Genomic DNA, 21,138 nt, shown 5'->3' with positions numbered 1-21,138 from the left:
CCGCCGCTTTGGTGTGGGGATGGGCTTGCCATTCTATTCACTAGATTATGACTATACACAGAGATCCCCTACTACAGAAGGAGTAGTTTCTGTCCTGTAACTCCAGTTCTGTAGTAGGGGTATCTCTGTTATAGTCCTAAGCGCCCGCCCTCCTCCCCGGTGGAGATTTTTCATCATGTAAAGAATGCGACAGGTCTGGCGTGCTTCGCCTTCAAAAAGAACTGAAAGTAGAGGGACCTGCTATGCATTCTGGAATACTGGGAGAAGTTCTGGAAAGTTCTCTTAAAGGCACAGTATCCTATTTAAGCCACATAATGGCAGCCTATGGGGCTTGTCTGTCCCTACCTTCCTCTCTATCATTCCTGAGTCTTTGACTGGGGGAGGCAAGTTTCTCTATGGTAGAAACTAGCAGGCTGTGCTGTGTGTGGTGTGTTTTGGTGGAATTTCTAGTTGAAGTACTGGACAGTGTAGCCTGTGGATATAGGCTGCATTATTTGTCTTTAAATTCTCTCTTAAGTGTCTTGCAGTTTCTGCATTATTTTTGACAACTTAAGAGATTATTTTTGATTGCCGGGCTCCACGCACATGGGCGGGACTATTCACTAGATTATGACTATAACAGAGATACCCCTACTACAGAACTGGAGTTACAGGACAGAAACTACTCCTTCTCACGCATGTCATACACATACTGGGAGGAGAAGGATAGTCATTGTGTTTGAGCGCTTAGATAGGTACACATAATACTCAATTTAATATCCTTACCTGGAATGTGCGGGGCTTAAATGATGGACGTAAAGCTAGACTAGTGCACACGTATCTAACACGACATAGCATAGACATCTGTTTCTTACAGGAGACCCACCTCAACACACAACCATCACCACGTCTGAAACACAGCAGATGGGCAGATGTACATTCTGCGATTTACTCTAACTATGCGCGTGGGGTGGCTATACTCATCCGTAAGGAGTTGGACTGGAGGGAACGGGAGGTGAGGGTGGACCCGGAGGGAAGATACATACTGCTTCGTGGCTTGCTTGGTGGTAAATCTATACTTTTGGTGGCTGTGTATGGTCCGAATGTTGACTCCCCTGATTTCTTCCGAGAGATCTGGTCAAAGATTATGGCTCTCAATTGTACCACCCTTATTTGGGGAGGGGACTTCAATGCGGTGCTTAATGACACGTTAGATAGGAAGGAAACGTCTAGGCCGCTACACCCTGCTGCTAGCCGAACATTACGAGATCTTATGGACGAGGGACACCTTATCGACATATGGAGACACAGGCACCTAGATGCTAGGGAGGGGACATACGTCTCGAGTCAGCACTTGGCTTGGTCACAACTTGACTTTTGGCTAGTGTCTGCTGATGTTGCCACATGGACAGTAGACACGCGACATCTTGCCCGCTCCCTATCTGACCATGCCCCCTGCTTATTAACGCTGGCCCTTCCAGATCAGCCACGTAGGGCATTCAGCTGGCGTCTCCCGCAGCATGCTCTACTGGATGATGCATTTAGAGAGGAAATAAGAACCGACATTACAGACTACTTTACCTTGAACACTGGCTCGGTCTCCACACAGGCCACACTGTGGTACGCATTCAAAGTGGTGATCCGTGGCAAGTGCATAGCGAGACAGGCTGGGGTACTCAAAGCCATCAGAGGCATCATAGCGCAGCTAGAGACACAGATTAGAGCACTAGAACAAGAATTTTATGCCGAGGCAAGCCCACAGGTAGCAACTGACTTCAAAACGAAACTGTTGGACTATGCGGAAGAGGCCCAAAGAGAACTTAAGTTCATGGGAAAATATGCACAGGCTCGCAGTTACGGGGAGGGTGACAGACCGGGTCTTACATTAGCCACCATGATACACAAGACCCACTCCATACCCTACGTCCACACGATCCGGGCAGGTACTGGAGAAACGGTGACGGGGCTAGCAGAGGTCTTAGAGGCCTTCCGGAACTACTACGCTGAATTATACACAGCCACACAGTCCAACTGCCCAGACAATATGCAGGCGTTCCTAGACTCAGTTGCACTGGTGTGGTTCAATGACGCGCATCGCAGGTATATGGATCAGTCAATAACAGCGGAGGATTTTAAATTGGTAATCAAAGGCTTGCCACTGAGTAAGGCCCCTGGGCCTGATGGCCTTGCTACCGCCTTCTATAAATCTTTTGCAGAAGAACTTGCCCCACAACTCCATGCTGTGTATGAAGAGGCATTAGAGCCCGAAATCTTGCCCGATTCAATGCGGAAAGCTCTACTTATAACACTTTTAAAACCAGACCAGGATGAGGCCGCGCTGGATTCGTACCGGCCGTTGTCGCTCATAAATGTAGATCTCAAAATCTACGCAAAGGTATTGGCTGATAGACTTCAACCTCTCCTTCCGATGGTGGCTTTACTGGATCCATCGGGGTTTATACCCGGAAGATCAACGGCACATAATCTCAGAACGATTTTTTCGGTCCTACATTACTTGCACCCCAAAACACATGCTGCAGCGTTTTTTTGAGACAAAACGAAGGCATTCGACTCCCTCGAGTGGCCATATCTCTTTCGCGTCTTGGCGCGCATGGGGTTTAGCACACTCTTCATACAGCGCATTAAGCTATTCTATACAGAGCCTCTGGCCAGAATCAGAGTTAATGGGCTAATCTCGGAAAAGTTTCCAATCACTCGTAGAACGAGACAGGGCTGCCCATTATCACCACTGCTGTTCGCCATTGCAATGGAACCACTGGCGGCTCGCATACGCGAACACCACACGGCCAGAGGTATAAGCTTTAGCTCACGCAGTTCGCTGATATCCATGTATGCCGAGGATGTCACCCTATACATACTAAATCCATCGTCAAATGTTGACCCTGTTCTAAGAGAATTCATTAAATTTAGTGGACTGTCTGGTATATCAATCAATTGGAAGAAATCCGTTGTATTCCCACTCACAGATGAAACCCCCCGGGTTGCATCTGAATATGCGATGGGAAGACGAGGAGGTCAAATATTTGGGAATTTGGGTGTGCCGCAATCTGCAAGATATCTGGGCTATGAATTTTGGCAAAGCGATTGATTGGCTAGAAGGTAAGGTAGCGATATGGTCCAAGCTGCCCCTATTGTTAGCTGGGAAGATAGCGCTAGCAAAGATGGTGATTCTCCCGAAGTTCCTGTACTTATTCGTCAATGTGCCTATCCCCCTTAGCCAGAATTTTTTCAAATGTCTTATGACCCACTTACTCTCCTTGATATGGGCTGGAGGGCAGGCACGAGTTTCATGGGATCTGCTCACCCTGCCACTGCGGCAGGGGGGACTGGGAGCCCCGGATATGCAGCTGTATGCTTTATGTGCGCAGGCCCAGTTCTTGCATTTCTGGATGTACCACACGCCATATCAGCCTCACATTGCGGTGGAGATGGGTGCCGTGGTGCCTACACCCCTATCAGTTGTAATCTATAAAAAGACAACGCGCCCCGATGTGGATGTCGACACTGCAGACACTCTGCGATGGGCCTGGAGGACCCTCCTGAAAAGAGCTAATCTCCCACTATTATTTGCACCAGCGGTCCCACTCCGCGGTAACCCGCTCTTAGCGTGCCTGGAGGATATTGCAGGGGTGATTGAGATCGACGGTATACCAATGCGCACTTTTGCTGACCTATACCCGGATGGGACCTTCAGGCCCCCCCCCCCCACCCCCCGCAGGGGGTTGGATGGACAGGAGATGCCCTTTGGGGAACAATTCATGTACTACAAGCTCAAAGCCGCATGCCAGACACTGGGTGATGATTTCCCTGTGGCTCCACCCACCTTCCAGGCACCACAGAACATACTTGCTAAAGCATCACCGCGCAAACTGATTACTAGATTATACACGTCAGTACAGGAGCAGACCCCGATTGTCCAACCCAAGTCTCTAGGCCTTTGGAATACAGAGCTAGATCCCCCCACTTGATGAGGAACAATGGGACTTCTGCTGTAGGCAGCTGCTGGAACTGTCCCCAAACTACCGACTGCGCCTCATTCACTTCAAATTTCTCCAAAGATACTATAGAACCCCCTCAAGCCTCCATCGTATGCATCTGCGAGAGGATGAGCGATGCTGGAGATGTGGCTTTGAACCGGCATCCTTCTTGCATATCGCCTGGAATTGCCCGAACCTGAGGGAATATTGGGACACAGTTGCAGAGGCAGTAATCCAAATCATAGGCAGACAAGACACTCTCACACCTCACATGGGCTTGCTAGGCCTTGTCAAAGATACGGAGCCTAAAAAGCGTAAACTACATGCCCTTCTCTTGCTCTATGCTAGGAGACAACTTGCTATACGATGGGGCAGGCGAAAGGTACCAACATTTAAAGACTGGCTAGCGGATGTGAGCTATGGCCATACTCAACTGGGACTCTTCTCGGAACTCATGCCCATGGCAGCTAGGCCGAGGGATATCTGGGAGCCCTTTTTGCTGTGGGACAGAGCTCGGGCAAAGACGCCTCCTTCGGAGGGTCTGGAGAACCCTCCTCCGCAACAGGTAGACCCTTAATTTACTGCCACAGCAACCACACTTATTTTGGGTTACACATCTGAGATTTCTATGTTGCTAATGATGCTGTTACATTAGGCTGTGTCTGTTTGGTGGTCCCAAGCATTTCAGAGTACGATTCTAGATAGGAGATTCAACACAAGACAACACATTTATGTTTTAATGATTCCTACCGCCCACAGAGATTATGGACTTTACAAGTATGTGTAAATGGGATTATGGACACTTATAGACGGTCACCCGTCACTGTTATGGTATATCGACCTGACCGGTTGTTTGTTTTGTTGTATTTCTCCCTCGAAATGTGTATGTGACCCAACTGCTATGACATGATATGATATGCAATGTAGGATGATAAATGTCATGATGTTCGAAATGCCAATAAAAACAAATTTAAAAAAAAAGAAAGAAAAAAGTATAACCAGTAGACCCTTGTTATCTGAGAACAGGCTGAATATTAGCGTATTGCATATGTAGAGCAGATTTTTAACAATATTCTCCACTAGAAACGGAATACTGACTGTTTAGATTTGGTGCAGAGAGATCAGTTTTGTTCTACTCCACTGTTATTGGTGTATGGGTACATCCTCAGGCTTCTGATTAACCCAGCCAATGACCCAGTAAAGCACAGAGTAATATCCGCTAGCCGGAACTACCCGTAATTAATATGAATCCATATAGAATCATATATTTTAGTATTTTAACAAAGCAGTGACTATGGCCATTGTGGGCATCTTCCCTTCTTGAAAACCCCATAAGCTATGCTGACTCTGGATATGCAAGGCCCACCAACTGGTGTGAATTGTGTGGTATTCTCTATGTTCTTTCATAGTGCTTTTCTCTTCACTGAAAGACTTTTTTATATGTCTTCTAAAGGCCATTCTAGACATTCACCTTAGAATGTTGTCAATAATTGCGTTTGAAGCACAGCCCCTCTTTCTACCCTGGACTTTTTGTACGTCATCCACTTGCCAGTTAACCTTAAGTACCTAGTTTCTCATGTAGCTGATGAGTCCCATATATTGCTCTCCTTAAAAGGACTCTTGCTTCCTGTCTGGCTCTCTTCATCTCATTGCTTTACCTTCATGTAAAACACTGTCGCATTTGTAATGTAGGAACTTTTCCAGGTGTCCTATGGCAGTCAGTGGTTGCTAGGCTCATATTGTAACTATGAGAGCCCATCTTGTCACGGGGCTTCCCTATTTAACCTTGGCTGAGCACAGCACTCCCCTTTATTCCTTGACCCTCGGGTAGCAAAATCGAGCAGTTCAAGTTTTACTCCGTGAGGAAGTATTGGGTAGAATCTCAACTCACTAAGATGTCTAATATCTGTCAATTTATCAAGGTCAGCTAATCCTTTCACTTAAAAAGAGAAAATATTTTAATTTTGTTTCTGATTAACAACACAATGCTGCACATACATATTAGAGGGCAATCAATGCACAGTTATCAATGCAGTAAAACACTGTGACAGGGAGATAGCCATAACTTATCCAGGCTGTCCCCTGGCCAAGGTGTCTTATGGTTCTTCAGTGTAAGTTAGGTCATTGTCCCTTTTCAGATAACTGATAGCATTCTTATATCTACCGCGAAACCCTTTCAATCCTTCCTTAAGTGATTGCGGGTAGGTAGAGCATAGGTAGTCCAAAGCATTGGTTTCTGCCAGGCCATCTGATCCACGCACTGTGCAATTCTGCCTTGTTGTTGCTTAGGCAGGCTGGGCCTTCGTGATCCAGCGGGATGCAGAGAGTGTGCCACTCCTTTTGGTATGTTGTTCTACACTGCCTACTGAGCTGGCTCACCCTCAATCTGCTCCAGCTTTTGCCTTCCACATTTCCTGCTCAGGCCCCAGCCTGACGAAGGCATGCAGTGTTGGCATATGTGATGAAGATGTTACAGTACATTTCACAATTGTGGTCTGGTGAATTTTCATTGGGGGAATCTTCCTCTGGCCCATATCAAACCACCGCCCAAAGAAAGTGAGTAGCATACCACAATTCACATTAGTGATCTGAAGTCTGATTTTGAAGTCATCACAGGTGTTTTATTTATTTAGATAAGCCCACTGAATGTTGTCGGATTTTTCAGCGCTGAGTACTTTCAGGATCTTTGTCTTCTTAGCTTTTGAGTGCTTTCCATGTAGTCACAGGTGCTTATGTTTCTTAGCATGTCTCACCACTGTTAAGGCCTCACCTTACGGGCTGGCAGTGCAGATCCTTCCCATCCGACAGGTTTCACCTCTTCCTGTCCTAGCTCCTCACAGTCCCCAAAGCCTTCCTTCAAGGCACTGCAGGCAACTTTTATCCTGACAGATTGCAGAACGTTTCTTGTTGCTGTTCCCACATCTGGTGATGGGGAGTTGACAGTGACTTTACCCTGGAACACTGAAGAGTTTCTTAGTCTCTACTGCTGCAGCACCCTAGATTCTGGCAGATAACTGTTGGTTCATTACTTGTATTATATTTGTAGGCAGAGTTTGTGTTTCCATAAGTCTAGCTCTGGGATCGAATTCATGCAGTTCCCGACTTAGGTGTATTCTTCCCTTTCTGGCTCTGCCAAGTTTTTATTTTTTTATACCTTTTTATGGTTTAAATCTTTTATTGGTTTTGAAAAGACCAGCATTACAATAGCCACCACTTACATTCATATGAGCTAGATGTAAAGGCATAAAAGGAAGTAAGTAGAAGAGAAAGGTGAGGGTAAAGAGACCTACCTCCTATATGTGTGTGTGGTTTGTCAGGCAAGTGTCAAATAGATGATCTGGGCGGGTACGGCCAACTGTTATCCTTATTCCTTTGGGGAGGGTGCTTAGTGAGACGGAGCACTCTAAGGTACTTCAGGCAGGTGAGTTCAGTGAATTCATTGGGCAAGAATTCTTTGGTGGTGCCCCATGTTTTGTCGAATTTAGGGAGGGAACGTGTAAGGCCTGCGGTAACCTTTTCCATTCCCCCTGTATTTCCCATTGCTTGTATAGCCAGTCCAGGCGAGAGAGTATCCCTGCCGTGCCCCATCTTGCCAATAGTGCCTCTTTGGCCATTTCCCGAGCCAGACTAATTGCTCTGCTGCCGCAAGATTTAAGAGGATACATCAAGGCATTGGGGAGCCCAAGGAATATGTATGAGGGGAATTTGGGTAAATCAGTGTGGTATATGTCGTGTATGTCCCGAAGAATTACCTCCCAGTATTCCTGTATCTTCAAGCATGACCAAAAAATATGAGTGAGCGTCCCTGGTTGACCACTAAGACTCGAGCAATGCCCATTCCCTCCCGGTTTCCATTGTTCTTGCCGCTGTAGTACCAATGATGTGCAATTTTCAAAAACATCTCTTTGCCCGCTGTACTGCACAAGGAGGCTCTGGCCCTATGTATAATATCATGTCATTCCTTGGGGGAGAACTCTCGTTCCATTTCAGATTCCCACCTATGCTGGGCAGGAGATTTACTGTGCTGCCTGAGGGTGTTTAAAAAGGCATACATGTTTGACAGCAGCCGTTTGTCTGACGTTTTAGTAATGTACCATTTCTCCAAATTTGTTAAAAAGCGACCTGCAAGGGGTTGTATCTGTGGCTGGGGTACCCAATGACTGAGAGCCTTTTTGCACCTTTTTATTGAAAGTTTCAGTCCAAACATTTACCAAAGTAATTCATAACCATGAACCGCAACATGACGTACATCAGTTCCATTATCAGCCCATCGAAGTTTTGCCTTGACATAAACACACTGTTCGGTGGGTCTTCACCCTCACAGATCAACCTTACATATTCCATTTCCACCCATTATTACCCCCACTCTACCCCACATCTGCTGCCTTTTAGATGGTGTTCTAGGTCACCAAATTTGGCCGCCATCCTTGTGCATCACACTTCCAAATTGTTTGGACAGCCCCCAACATGGTGCACTAGTTTTTCTGTTATGATGCACTAATCCATTTTGGATTCCATTCTTATAATGTTGGTAGTGTGGTGCTTCCCCCATCTGTGGATCAAATCTTGTTGAGCTACCATCAAGGCCACATTGCAGAGACAGAGTGAATATTGGTTAGGAGTCTGAAACCCCTACATTCCCCAGACCACCAACTGTGGGGAGATAGCCACTGTTACATATAATAACCCTGAGATTCTGCGGCCAACCCCATCCCAGTAGAATCGGATCGTGGTGCAGTTTTTTCCAGATTGAATGAAGTAATGTGCCTTTCTGCCCAGCTGTGAACAGAGGTCTGAGTAAAAGAATACAGAATAACATGGATTTAGTATAGTATACCTTATAGAGCCATTTTAGCTGAATCAACTGGAACCCTGCTCCTATTGCCACCTCATGGGGTAACGGCAAGCCGCTCCCCAGTAGTCATCTTCTAATCTGCCCAGATCACATCCCTTTTTCCCCCATGGGCGTCCTAAAATGGGAGGCTGTTCTAGACATATTCTTGGTCTCATTAGAGCATGGGGTGGGTGTTGAGTCTCTTGTCAAAGTACACCAACAACAAAGACATGAAAGAGGGAGAGGGTTCCCCACTTGACTAAATTGTTGTGTGTAACATTTCTGAGGAAGAGTGAAGCCGGAAAAGTGCAACGGGTTTTACCAACACCACAGAGAGGCCCTATTTGTGTATCCTTCACACCCTAAATTCTTGTCCAATACAAAGCACCTCAGAAATACTTTGGGGAAGCCTTGCAGTTCACATTGCAGCTTGGGCTTTGCTCCAGCCCTTCATCTTAGGTATCACTGCAGTGCAGAAAATCAAAATGGACTCCTATGCGTTCACTGCCAGCTGTATCACACAGTCCACACACTTGCTGCATTTACATGTCACTTACACTCACAAGTCACCTATGTCCCACATGAATAGAGAAAATGACCTGGTGACAGTGGACTTGCAGGCCAATTAAAAAAAAATAGGCGTGACTGTTAGGCAACTGTGCCTGGCAGGCAATAATTAAAAAGGCCGCTTTCATTTGTTACTGCACCACTGTAGTCTAGTGAGCTGATTGTAACTCACTCTCATTAAAGTAATGTACATAATGGTCCCACAGATGTGGTCTCTGCCAGATTGCGTGTCACAGGAATCACTCTATGCGCCACGACTGTCGTCTGTGCTGAGGTGAAAACCAGTAAAGTCACATAAATTCGCAATGGGGAACCCATTACAGGGGTGCATTTTCTCTAGAGCCATTCTGGGGACCGTTTTGCTCCCAGCAAGTAAAATATGTAAAACCATGTAGTTGTTCTCCTAAGACATTTCAAGAATTAGATGGTCCTGTTTTGTTTCTGGTCTTCTGTGCAACTTCAGCCCTAACTAGCCCATCGTGTTGCATAAACGGTTTCATCAGCCACTTTGGCTTGTAATTCTTTCATTTTATTTGCTGATCGGAGTTGGATTGGAAAATAAAAAGGAAAACAACAGCAGTTCCATTTTGTAGGTACTTGCATGTGGGGGTGTGCGTGCACACAAAGTAACATAATAGGCTTCCCCCCGCCCCGATTCAGCCATTAACGAAACTGTACAACCTGGCTAAAATAAATTGGCAATGCCAATATGTACCAAAAGTGAGAACCATTGACTTTGCAATTAAATGTGTGGCACCGAATTATGTAATACTGAGCACCATTTGTTGCCCTCATACTATGTCACATTTTCCTGTATCCTCCATTTAACATGTACCACTTTTCTCTGTGTGATACTTATTTTCATGTCCACAGATGGCATCCCTAAAGGATTTGAAGATCTGTAGTGGGGATACTCTGGTTGTCACTGAAGGGAGACTCGCTCCAAAGGTGAGTGGTCTTGCTATCTTGTCCTCTATCCCAAGCTTTGTTTGAATGTTTCTATCATCATTCAGTTCTAAAACTCTCTTCATCAGTTTCTTCATAAAGTCCATCTTTTCCAGATTAATGTTTCATAACATAATCAAGTCATGTACTTTGCATATTTGAGATACAAGAATTAACTTCCTACTGGCATTTACTTATGGCAGCGCATACTTTGATTATGTTTTTTCTGTTCACATACTTTTCACCACATGAGTGGAGGCACAGATAAGACACTGCATGCACATTACTGAGAATGATAGAGACAGCACTGAGAACAAAAGAGAAAGAAGAGACTGTTGATAACAAGAGAGAGCAAGTGCACAGAGTAAAAAGAAACAGCACTGACATCAATTACTTGTACAAAAATGGATAGTGAGAAGTATGAGAGATGGAGCATTCAGTAGAAAAGAAGGCAGCACGAATCACAGAGAGAAGAGTTCAAAATAGGTAGTACCCAAGATACAAGATAGGAAGCACAGGACAAGTAAAACAGAAATCAATTTTGTTAAGGTAGTTCAAAGAAAACCAGATCCATTTTATATGCTGTCTAAGAGCACATATGTAGGGCTGAAGAATTTAACCGTGTATATGGGAGCAAGCGATAATCTGCATTAAAAGTTACAAAACATTCTTCCTGCAACTGGAAGAAACATTTATGCCAAATGTTGCACAGTTAATAATGGAAGGGGTATACAATTATGGGGAAGCTGTTGTGGTGTGAGCCTGTCTAGATTTGTCTAGCTCTGCAGCCATATATTGTGAGGTTTTTCTAACTTTTTGTATCCTGCCCCTTTTGCAAGCAGAGTCAGTCATACCAAATTTCAGCAAAGCTACTTTGAAAGGGCACTAGGCAGGGTGAAAATTGAAGTGAAAGAAAAACTGTTCATGACTACATTTTAATATCTGCCTGTAATAACTAAATCTCTCGAGCTAACATCTGCAGTAAAATATGTGGAAAAATCCATTATCTTGCCCACATCTTTTCAAAGTATTCTTGGGCACTAGGAGGCCCTAGAACTTTGAAGGAGCAGAACCCTGCCTAGCCCACCAGGATGATATTGTAATATTGAATCAGTTCCCCTAAGAACCTCAGGGTATTTAATCAATTTATGTCAATATTAAACTGTAAAAGGAACCATTTGTTAATTTAAGAAAAAACAAAACCATAAGCCTTCAAAATGGCTTTCACCTTTTTTGATTGCTGCAGGTCAAAGACACTATTACAACTCCACCACTATCAACGCTCCCTTCTTACCACTCAATGCATACTTAATTGAGTGAAAGTTCTTGTGGAAGAATTGATTTACCCTTTTGAAAAATATGAAGACAATCCATGTAATGCTCCAATTAGCAGGCGGAGCTTTATTTGTGATCAGGCCCCACTTGTTACATCCCAATTTGTAGACTTTTATAGTGCCTTGTATTCTCTCTGCCTTGCTTTCAATGTCTGAGTATCACAAAGTTGCAGTTATGTCTCCCCTACAAATTGCTTGGAGGTTGGCTTTTTTTGGAGCTAAATGCGCTCTTCTAGATGGTTTCCATTGAATCAATGTGTCGTATCCCGTTGCTAACTGTGTCACTATGCTATCTTTCGGTACTTTGATTCGTCCGAGGACTTACGATTGGCGATGAGTTGAGTTGGAACTACATGTTCATATGCATGTTTATCATTTTTAGTATTAGAACTACGATATGACATTGCATTAATGTTAACAGATTCCAGCTCAATATGTCATCTGCTGCCTTTTCCTTGATATTATTACATATTTTTGGCAAGGCGATTTTTTATTTTTGCAACACTGTTTTGCGCATTTATTATCATTTTCACCCTCAAGCACTAAAAGGCACTTTTCTGCTAACGTGCAGGCAGGACGTAGTAAGGAATATTAATTGTTATGGCTACTGAATGTTTACATTCCGCATTTGCACTTTCAATTGAATGATTTTAACTGATAATTTGTAGACCCGTTGATATATGACAATATGATATTGGGCTGCTAATAGAGCAGTTATATTTATATATTTAGCCCTTATTGATACAATTGGTGCTGTTTATATTGCATTTATGCATTTTTATACTGTGTATTCTCGTGTTTGCACTTAAGTGGATAATATGATCCTTAATCAATTGTTTATATTAGCATTTTTGCACATTCAATTGTTTACATTAGCATTTTTGCACATTCAATTGTTTACATTAGCATTTTTGCACCTAAGGGGACAATGCTTTTTTTTAACCAATTGTTTACATCAGCGTTTTTGCCCATGCAATTGTTTACATCAGTGTATTTGCACATTCAAATGTCATTGTCACACATTTTCAGGCAGAGTCCAGTATTTACATTATACAATATCTATAATGCTAAGATTTACTTAAGAGCAAATTGCCTTTTATACACATTTTAAATAAATTTAAAAATGTTCATATATATTGTTTATATGGTCAATAGCTATGAATGCACTTACAGAGGTTTCCTCATTGTGTATAGCAATTGTAAAGTATTTTTTCCTTCTCTATTTTCCTGCCGACCACGTGATTAGCAAGTGCCTGTGAGTTTAATTTTTCCGGTTGTTCAACATTATCTTGAGTGACCAAGGACACAGTTCGTGTACAAAATGCGTCTTGTGACTTGCACCTTGTGGTTCAAATAAAAGTAGTTCAAATCGGCAAACAGCTCATCTTGTGTTCGTGATCCTGTGGTGTGCGCGGCTGCACGTGGACATATTCTGGAGTTCGTAGCCCATCGAGGGGTGGCGCGATGCCGTTGGAGAAAACCGGTAGTCGCCAATTGAGTATCTTCTGCATATTTACCGTCAATTTCACTAGTAAGGACATGCTGCACATACAGAGGTCTTGCATTTACCTACTGATAAATGGAATGTAACACTCCTTTGTAGTAATCACGCCACGCTGGTATGATGTAAACCAAGTAGGTTTATTCACAGGTTGGTTAACCTGTAGTAAAAGTCTTCTTCAAGTAATCATAACAGGTATATAAGTTCTGTAGGTGGTAAATCACAGCCCCACCAGGAGCAGCCTGCTAGCTGCTCAGCCCCTCTCACCAACGTTCATTCTTCATCCAGTCACCCAGGCATTCTACATAATGCTCACACACCCACATTCCACTCAGAACATGCACACAGGCTGAGCAGCTAGGGAAAGGGTAACATAGGAGAAATATCATGACATAAGAATACTACATCCTTCCCATTAACAAGGGCATGCAGCACATACTAAGTCCACCCATTTCAACCGCTGCCACATGGAACATAACAAGTTGCACCCATTCCCACTATTTGGTTCCTGCATCGCTATAGACAAGGCCACTTAACCACATATAATGATCTAATCCAATCCTGGGAAGCACTGCAGTACACCCGGACATTGATCAGCAGGTTAGGCTCAAAACCACGAGCACCATAATGCTTTGCCCAAATTAACAGAAGACACGGCAAAAACGCTAGGGTTTGGATGCACTTTAATAAATAATGCATACGTACTTTACCAATGAAGTGAACTGAAGTCAGGCTTGAAACTACAGGTCTCACAGTGCTTTGCCAATATCAACGCAGGACAAGATACACACGTAACAATAATTACGTGGGTTGTGGAATGTATTGTAACCTTAATGAATTATGCAAATGTACCTAATGATTTAATAGTATCGTTATTATGAGGTACGCAGGAACACTGAAAATGTCAGGATACAAATCAATTAGCACTGGTTTTGAAAAACGATAACATGGCGTCCACTGTAACTGGTAACAAGCATTGACAACTGTGTGTAGTCCTTTCACTATGTTTACTGTGATACCAGGAAGAGTATGTATTGCTTTACAACTTGTAACACCGCAGTGTGAACAAGCCTTTTTGAGGGTGAAACGCGTCACAGCGGGTTTATGACTTGAATAAACCCCCTTCTATGTTATCAAACACTTGTGGATTCCTGATGATTTAATGGTTTGAGTGCGGGAGTGGAACCCCGTTTTGAAGAATATATATATATATATTTTTGTAACTAATGAATTAAACACCACTGTTTAACCATGTATAGAATGAGAGACAACAAGGAGTTAAGGTGGGCGGATTACTTTTACAAAGATCCGCCCTTTTGTGGTTCAGAAATGACTTAAGTACCCTCTTCGAGATTTAGTAACGTATCATGTGATCAAGCCTCTGGCTACAGGCGAAACGCGTCATGCAGGACTGCTTGGGTGTTATTTTTTAACACCTTGGCTGCTGCGGTTATTTTTCCCCTGTGCTGGAAAATTATTGATGCCATTATTCATGACGAGCTCAGCTCGTCATCAGCACACGACCACCGTGGCTGATGACGAGCTCGTCATCAGCATCGAAAGGGTTAATGGAATAAAACACTTATCTTGGCTTGTTCGTTTTTCCAGTTGGAGCAGTGGAACTGCGATGCTGGCAGCATCGAGCGATACAGGGCTTCATATATATATATATATATATATATATATATATATATATATATATATATATATATATATATACATACACACACACTCACATATATGTGTGTGTGTGTGTGTTCGTAGCATGTGTGGCTGTAGATCAGGGCTCTCCAAAGTTGATCCTGGAGGCCCGGATCCATGCCAGATTTTTAAGATATCCATATTCATCTAAATGAGGATATGCAAAAAATCTGCCATGGATTCGGCTCCCCAGGACCGACTTAGGAGACCCCTGCTGAGAATACTCATGCTCTACATATTCCTCCCATCTAGTGTTGGGCTCTGACATTTGTAACTTATTTTTCTTCAAATTTGTGTTTTTCAGTCATGAGGTCTCAGTGACTCCACATCTGGTCAAAGATGTGCCTGGTTATCGACTCCATATTAGAATATTTTTACCTATCATTGGGTTTTGATGAGCTCCAGGTTTCGACGAGTTAGTTGCTTCCTATTGTGTCCTTCGAATCAGCTATCTTCTATTCCCATTGCGAGAAGACTGTTTGACTCATCCGACCTGTAGTGCCTATTCAGCCTTGGTCCCATCGACAAATGAGTTTTCGGGCCTCTCGATCCACGGGTCATTTGGGCCTCTTTGTGCTCCTGACTCCCTTTGGAGAATGACGATGCTCTCAGACTGATGAAAAGGATGCCTATTAAGAGATGGCTGCAGTGTCACTCTAAATGTCCCTGGGCCGATCACCATACCGTGTGCATCCTATGCCTTTCACCGGACCACAACGAGAACCATTGCAACAGCAGTTTGGCATTCCGCAGCAAGCAGCGCCAAGACAGCCGGTGGGCGTGCAGCAGTATGCCCCAATCATCCTCAGAAATGCCTGGGGTCTTTGCTGAGGCCAATCCCATGAGTATTGATGAAGAGGATTTATACGTCATGTTGTCAGAGCTCCCGGCCCATCAACAAACTCTGAATTTGTCTTCTCTGATCAATTGGAGCTGGGTGCCGAGGGTCCCAGGAAGAGGCCCTTGAAGATGCTATATCTACCCAAGTTGGCACTGGCCTATGTGTGAAAGCCACGTAGACGTCCCTACCTGTGATGTTCTATCCTACTCACCAGCACTTGCTTCCTCGTGGAATTTGGATTTCTCCTATTGCATGATTCTTAGAATGTAGATTGACCTGTTTGTCAGTTACATCCTAGCTGTTTGTGGATGAGGCGATTAAACTGAACTTGGATCAACCATTTGACAACGACCTCTATTTACTATTAATATTAACTATTTTACACTGGCGACGATTTTACCTTGTCTCGCCTCAACACGCGGCTGTCCCTGTAACCTCTCCAGCGGCTGAATCAAGATTTTTAGGAAGCGTGGTCTTCCCGGCGGCCGAGCAAGAAATCACCGTCGTAAATGAAAACTAGTACGGTGAGGAGCAAGCGGGAGGTTAATTAAAAGAAAGGGAATAACATTATAAGAAAGCACTTAAGTAAAATTAAAAGAGCGCGATTATTTAAGTTTAAAATTTGAGCGCATTCCCTCGCGCTCACAAAGCAACTCCTCGCGCGTATAACAAGAGAACATGGCTGTGCGTTTCAATGACGCTCCGTTTGCGCGTCAATGATATAATAACTTCAGCCTCGTTTTGAGAAAAACCCAGCCTCGTTCTGAAAGGACAGTAACGCGCAGTGCAAGGAATAGCGCATTTTATAAACAAAGGCATTGTCACATCCTAAAGTTCCAAAGAAAGAACGAAGCATTCTCCTGGAAGGAGGAGGGCATTGTGAAGCATATTAGAGTGTTAATATGATAAAAGTTCTCATTTAAAGAGCATTGAGAATGCAATTTGAGAACAATTGAACTGTGACATCATAAAAAAAAAAGACTATTCATATTGAAAATAAGCCATTCTATTTAGTTTTATTTTTTTTTCTTTTGAATAGCATCATTATTAACATTTTATCTATTGTTACAAGCAGTATTGGAATTTAAACTGCAGGGAAAACACTATTAATATAAAAATGAATATATATATATAAAAAAAGAATATGCAGAATGTAACACAACCTGCTTTCTTCTTAACTAGTCCAGGTGAGCCTAATGTAAAATGGCAGAAATGGAAAAAAAAATTTGCGAACTATGCAAGGGTGTGTGGTACAAATTTAAGTACAGAGAGGAAACATTCGTTATTGCTACACTGTCTTGGAGGAGAAGGTCAGGATGTATTAGAACATTTACCGGAACTCACTGCGGCTGAGCAAAGAAATTTAAACGAATACGAAATAGCAATTGAACAATTAGATCGACATTATCTTCCTAGACTAAGCACGATAATGGAAAGATATCACTTCGGCTTAAGAGGACAAAAGAAGGATGAATCAGTTGAGGAATATGTTTCCGCACTTAGAAAGTTGGCCGCATCGTGCAAGTTTGGACAAACTTTGGATGAAAGAATAAGGGACCAATTTGTGTTGAAATGTGCTCATGACAATATTAGGAAGGAACTTTGGCTAAAGGATGAACCACCATTAGATGAAGTTCTTGTCATAGCCAAACAAGTTAAACACATGACTAGATGCGTTGATGAGTTAAAGGAAGAAAAAGAGAAGATGAATGAGCCTGAGAAGAAAAGTGAACAAAAAGTTGAGGAAGTAGTGTGTCAAGTAAAGAAAGAAGAAAAGTCGTCTGAAGAAAAAAATGAAAATGGAACAAATAATTACAATCCGAACTTTAATGTTTCTAATAAATTTTCTTGTTTTAGATGCGGAAATATTGGGCATTTAGCCAATTCACCAAATTGCCCTGCTTTGAAGTCAATCTGTAACAACTGTGGTAGGAGAGGTCATTTCTCTAAGTGTTGTAGGACTAAAAGTGGTAAGAGAGATAATGTATATAGGAAATGGTCTCAACCACAGGTAAAGACGGTGACTTTCCAAGTCGATGGTGGCCCTTTAGAACATCCCTCACACTTGGTAAAAGTTGATCATGCCATGATTGAATTCAAGTTTGATTCCTGTTCTCAAATCACCATGATTGATCAAGAATTATTACGTAAGACGTTTGGAGATAGTGTAAAACTCTTCAAAAGCGACATAATACCCTTGGGTTATGGGAAGAAGCCCATTAAAATATTTGGATATTTTATGGCCACTCTTGAGTTGGGAAGTCGCATCATTCCTGGTAAAATTTATGTGACTAATTTTGGTGATGCATTGATAAGTTGGAGAGATCAACGTGATTTAGGAGTAACACTTGATCCCAATGCTTCACCTCAAGTGCAGATACAACAGGTAGAAAACTTGTCTGAGATGTTTGCAAGTAAGTTTCCAAATGTGTTTAAAGAACAACTTGGTTGTTTAAAGGGCTACAAGCACTGTATTAAACTGAAAAAGAATGCTATACCTGTTGTAGCAAAAGTAAGGAGGATTCCTTTAGCAGAACAAGGAAAAGTGCAAAAAGAGATTGAGAAATTAATTGATAATAACATAATAGAGCCAGTAGAGGCTACAGAATGGTTGGCTCCAATTGTTATAGCTAAGAAGCCTACCGGGGAAATTCGTTTATGTATTGATTTAAGGGCATTGAATAAGGAAGTAATTGTAGACAGATTCCCATTGCCAAATATTGATGAGATTGTGGGAACACTAGAAGGAGCAAAGTACTTTACCACCTTAGACCTAGCTTCTGCATATCATCAAGTAGAGCTAGATACGACATGCCAGGATTTAACTGCTTTCATTACCCCTATGGGAACCTTTAAATTTAAAAGGATGCCATTCGGATTAATCTCAGCAGCCTCTGTATTTCAAAGAATTATGACTCACATACTTAAAGGTCTTTTGGGCGTAAAATGCTATCAGGATGATTTACTAATTTATGGACCTAACATACAAGAACACAATGAGCGTGTGTGTGAGGTGTTGAAGAGATTGTCAGATTCTGGTTTATCTCTTAAGAAGGAAAAGTGCAAGTTTGGGTTAGAAGAAGTAAACTATCTTGGTAGACGTCCCTACCCATACCGTCCCTCATAAGTGGATATATGCCTTAGCCGGAAACAGCCCCTCTGAGGGACCGGCATCGAGCACAGTGCTGAGACCGCCTCCACCATTGGGGGCACCACTGCCCCCGAGTGCTGTTCGACATGACAAATGGCATCAGGATCACGCAAGGACTCAGCCAAGGTTCACACTTCACAGCCAGCATCGAGCTCAGACATCTGTCGCCACTGACTCATCAAGGCCAAAGACGTCATGGAAGAAGCCTCTGGTATTGGCGCTGAAGCCACCAGTGCCCAGATCCGCTACTCAGAGGATCATCACGAACTCGAACGACTTTAGCAAGAGCTGGATGAGTGACAGAGGAGGATTGTGATCACCCTCACACAAGCAGGATGGCTGTCTTCAAGAAATGGCCCCTGTACTGGATCCACTGTGAGAAGTTGGCCTGATATATAATGCTCACTATTCTAGTGAGCACTTTGTATCAGTCCACACAACCCTTATGGTGATTGGTTGTAAGTCAACCTTATAGACCAGCTATCCTAGTAGCGTGGATACGAGCAGTCTTTGGGCTAAACTGTAGAGGGCGTGTTAAGCCAGCTGTTATACCATCACATATACCCCTTGAACACCAAGTGAAAGGACACCACACAAGTGTTATGAAAATAAACAGTGTATTTATTTAGATCACAACAGCCCTGTACTCTTTATGAGGACAGGGTACTAAGCACACAACAAAACTCTTACGAAAATACTTTAAGTTGCACAATTTACACAAATGCCCGAGGGGCACGAAAAACCATATACTCTGAAAGTGGAATGCGAAATTACTAGCAGGTAAGTACTGTACTAATAGCCTTTGGAATCGCTAGGACTACGTTACTGAACCTTCAGATTACTAGTAGGAGGCCTAGGGGACTCGGGTGCAGAGTGTGCACTCTCATACGGGACAAAGTCTATGGGAGCTAGTAAAGGCAAAGGTAGTGTTCTCGGGCGAACCCGACTAGGTAGATCGAAAACGAAAGTGGATCTGGACCCTTGGATAGTGAGGCTATGCTGGGGCACCGAAATGCCGAAGTTACCTAGCCCAGGAGCTGCAGCTGCATAGGTCTGAAAAGACGTCGGGAATCCTCGCTGACGAACCAGGAGCCTGAAGAAAGAAGTTGCTGGCAGGCGACCAGTGAAGATAGTTCGAGTGATCCAAGCCTGGATCGAAGATGGATGACTCCTGAAAGCAGAGGGGACCAAGTTCTTAATCACTAGCCAGTGATTGTGTGGGCACCAGGATGGCACCGGGCGAAGTCACCTCGACCAGGTGAGTGGGCGACGCTGGGCTCTGCAGTCTCACGGACCAGGAGGCGTTGTCGGCGACCAGGATGGAGGTGCGAGCTGTCCCACGATGGTTGATGCTGTCGACGTCGCTGGACCCAGGATTGGGGCAACAAGTCTTGGCAAATTCAAGCCCACGCGGTGGACCTAAAATGGCGTCTGGGGTGGACCAGGAGGGTCCGGGGTGCTCCTCTTTTGGAAGGGAGCAAGGGCCAGTCTGGAGCAACCAGACCAGCAGAGTTGTCGTCGTTGATCGTCGTCAGGAAGGCCACAAGCCAGCGGGCTAGTAGCCAGACAACACGGTGAGCAGCCAAAAAGCAGAAGGGCCCCACGCAGATCGTGGAGATGCTGGGGGGCGGAACTTCGGTGCTGGAGCTGCTCAGGGTCGGGGCTTCTCGTACCCCAAAGCACTCACCAGAGGATCCCTCGGCGGTCGTGCTGGATAGAAGTCGTGCAGTTCTGATGATGGCCGGTCCCTCGAGGTCTCGTCGCACCTACGGTTCTCAGCTTAGCTGTAGACGTAGGTAGAGGTCAGAGGTGCCAGGGAAGCCGGGTCTCGTCGAGCTGGTCAGTCGGATTCCTGAGGAAGGACGTGCAGCAAACCGCAGAGTTCTTAGATGGTGCCTGCGGATGCAGGGTGACTACTCCTTAGCCACAAGGGAGAAATCTTGAGAAGAAGTCGAGAGTTCCTTTCGTAGAAAGTAGTTTCTTGATTCAAAGATGATCTAATTTGGAAGGGTCCCCGCTCCTGCCTTTATCCTAAAGAAAGGGGTGGGTACGCGACTAGGTCCTGCCCTAGGGGTGGGACCAGGAAGGGGGGTGGTTACACCCCTCTCCCATGCCGGACTTTCCCCAGGCCAGGGGCTGGTGTGCCCCTGGAACTGGTTCTAGCCGGCAGATGCGTAGTGAGCACCGGGGTGCCACTTGCAGTCACCTTCCTGTAAAGCCCTGCCTACCCAGGATACACAAAACCCTGTCTGGGATGGTGTTAGCACCGCCCCTGACAGGAAACCCT

General features: G+C 44.1%; 1 protein-coding gene across 7 annotated transcripts in view; it reads left to right on the top strand.

The window, feature by feature from the left end:
* The window catches only part of USP40 (ubiquitin specific peptidase 40), a 703,484-nt gene that overhangs the window by 395,142 nt on the left and 287,204 nt on the right, over positions 1-21,138 (top strand). For all 7 annotated transcript variants that reach the window (XM_086956273.1, XM_086956270.1, XM_086956267.1 and 4 more), the window contains one exon: positions 10,252-10,326. In XM_086956273.1, coding sequence (XP_086812399.1) covers positions 10,252-10,326 — 75 coding nt within the window. The remainder of the gene's footprint in view (positions 1-10,251; positions 10,327-21,138) is intronic.

This window comes from Lissotriton vulgaris, chromosome 2_1, assembly GCF_964263255.1.
Source record: "Lissotriton vulgaris chromosome 2_1, aLisVul1.2, whole genome shotgun sequence".
Classification (NCBI taxonomy): Eukaryota; Metazoa; Chordata; class Amphibia; order Caudata; family Salamandridae; genus Lissotriton; species Lissotriton vulgaris.
This window is presented reverse-complemented; position numbering and strand designations above follow the sequence as displayed.